Source organism: Sus scrofa, chromosome 2, assembly GCF_054392235.1.
Source record: "Sus scrofa isolate SSC_HxYL_T2T_F1_AM1 chromosome 2, Sscrofa_HxYL_maternal_Yorkshire_Landrace_v2.0, whole genome shotgun sequence".
NCBI lineage: Eukaryota > Metazoa > Chordata > Mammalia > Artiodactyla > Suidae > Sus > Sus scrofa.
Window position 1 is genome coordinate 17,499,659 of NC_139384.1, and position 2,715 is coordinate 17,502,373.

At 42.8% G+C, this 2,715-nt stretch overlaps 1 protein-coding gene across 1 annotated transcript; it reads left to right on the forward strand.

Annotated features, from left to right (window-relative positions):
* Positions 1–432: 432 nt before the first annotated feature.
* On the forward strand, positions 433–2,025 carry LOC110259722 (olfactory receptor 4C45-like). Its single transcript, XM_085011126.1, has 2 exons — positions 433–440; positions 1,104–2,025. Exons 1-2 carry the CDS (start codon positions 433–435, stop codon positions 2,023–2,025), a joined length of 930 nt encoding a protein of 309 aa, XP_084867252.1.
* Positions 2,026–2,715: the final 690 nt, after the last annotated feature.

Below are 2,715 nucleotides of genomic sequence, written 5' to 3' on the forward strand. Positions count from 1 at the left end.
ATGAGAAAGGGATAAAGGGTAAAATATCTTACAGTCTTTTCTAATAACAACGTGTACTCACTTTTGAATATCCACGTACAGATCGTTCCCCAGAAGAAGAATGTATTCTTACATAGAGCCAATACTTCCACCAGGGAGCAGCTAAAACTTCAAGTTCATCCTAATGGATTAAACATGATGAAGGGAAAGTTGGGTTATCTCAGGTGACTGTAACATTTCTGTCTTGTCAGTAGGAGACTCAGGAAAACTTCACGGCTCATTTAATTCCATTTGTAAAATGTGAGGAGGGTATAATAAGTCTCATCCAGAGCAGGATTCTAGGTGTGATGAGAGAGCAATTGCACAGAAAATTCATTTCAGGAATATCGAGAGCTTTTCAGGGAACTCTGTACCACTCACATGTTCACATTCAAAGACAGGGAAAGAGCGAGCATGGAAGAGTCACGCTGAGCCAGACAAAACACCCTGGACGGTTGAGTGAATGCTGCTCAATGAGCTGTTATAAAGATAGTTCCTTGCCATTTTGAGGGACAAAAACCCCATCTGTATCCCTGTCCCTGTGTGTACATGTGCTTTCATTTGACAGAAGGCAGGAAGAGCTCAGACAACACAGCTGGTATAGACAGAGAAAGGCTTGGATGCTACTCTCATATCTGATACACACTTGCCTTTTTAAAAAGAGTATTGTGTGCCTATACCTAAAAATATTCATGCCCACAGACAAGCTGAACTTTAAATAATAATTATGATTGATGAAACGTGCCCCCCAATGTGAAAGGAAGTTATCTGTGAGAACTTTAGAGCTGCAAAGAAAGTTTAGAAGTCAACCATAAGTCAATGGTCACAATACCATCTTGCTTTTAGTGTTGTGTTTGAAGGTTTTGTCACTATATATTAAATTAATACGAATAAGGACAAATCTACCCTCCTTCCTTTCTTCTTTAGGATTATCTGTAAAATCTCAGAGGCGGGTAGAAGCTGTAGCTCCCCCAATCCATGACTAAAGAGGGGATGAAATCTTTTCGTATTGAATTTTAAACGTCATCACTGTGCTCTTTCCAGAAGGACCACATGCTCTCATCCCAAGATGAGTTGACGGCAAGGGTGAGCAATGTCACAGAATTCATCCTACTGGGGCTGACCCAGAATCCAGAACTGCAGAAACTCTTATTTGGTGTTTTGTTAACCACCTACTTGATCACATTGGCAGGCAACCTGCTCATCTCAGTCACCATCTTCATCAGCCCAGCCCTGGCTTCTCCCATGTACTTCTTTCTGTCCTATTTGTCCCTTATAGATGTGTTCTACTCTTCTTCCATCGCACCCAAAATGATCTTTGACTTGATCTCTGGAACAAACACCATATCCTTCAAAGGCTGCATGACCCAGCTCTTTGCTGAACATTTCTTTGCTTCAGCTGAGATCGTCTTGTTGATTGTCATGGCCTATGACCGCTATGTAGCCATCTGTAAGCCCTTGCACTACATGACCATCATGAGCCCACCTGTGCGTGCATTTCTGGTCGGAATGGCTGGGGCCTTAGGGTTTATTCATGGAGGGATCCAGATTTTGTTCATGGTCCAGTTACCATTCTGTGGCCCCAATGTCATTGATCATTTCATGTGTGATTTAGTCCCTCTCCTGGAGCTAGCCTGCACAGACACGCACACCTTGGGGCCCCTGATTGCTGCCAACAGTGGGTCCCTGTGTTTGGTAATCTTTTGCATGCTGGTTGCTTCCTATGGTGTCATCCTGAGGTCCCTGAGGACTCATAGCTCTGAAGGGCGTCGCAAGGCTCTGTCTACCTGCGCCTCTCATGTCACGGTTGTTATCTTGTTCTTTGTACCTTGTTCATTCCTGTACTTGAGACCCATGACCTCCTTCCCCACTGACAAAGCTGTGACTGTGTTTTGCACCATAGTAACCCCCATGCTGAACCCTTTAATCTATACGCTCAGAAATGCAGAAGTGAAGGATGCCTTGAAAAAACTCTGGGGACAAATAATGAAAACTGGTGGTAAATAAATCTTGTGTGGGGCATGAAGAAAAAAAAAATCTTGCGGTATTTCATGGTGATTTATTCCTGTTCTTAGTTGATCAACTTGGGACTATTATCCTATCTGGATCAGTTTTCTTCAGGACCCCATATATTGTGAGCAGGGAGGATGCCCACTGAAGCATAGTAGGCACAGAGCCTAGAGCCCAAGATAGTTTTAGGAGCTGCTGCAATTTTCAATTTCTCTTAAAACAAGAAGAAAAAATTAATAATTCAATTTGGATTGTAGAGATGTATATACCAATGCTATCATAAAAGAATTTTTAATAATTTTATGGAAGAAACAACCCATGAGGACAAAAAAGCATGAAGGACCCACTAAAGTCATAATATTTTCCTGATTGTGGATACTAAGTATATCAATACCGACATTCTTTTTTTTATTATTGCATTTTAGGGCCACACCTGCGGTATATGGAGGTTCCCAGGCTAGGGGTCAAATTGGAGCTACAGCTGCCAGTCTACACCACAACCACAGCAACGCAGGATCCAAGCCATGTCTGCAGCCAACACCCCACAGCTCACGGCAATGCCAGATCCTGAACCCACTGAATGAGGCCAGGAATCGAATCCACAACCTCACAGTTCCTAGTCGGATTCCATTCCACTGTGCCATGACAGAAACTCCAATAGTGATATTCTTGACAACTCATTATACC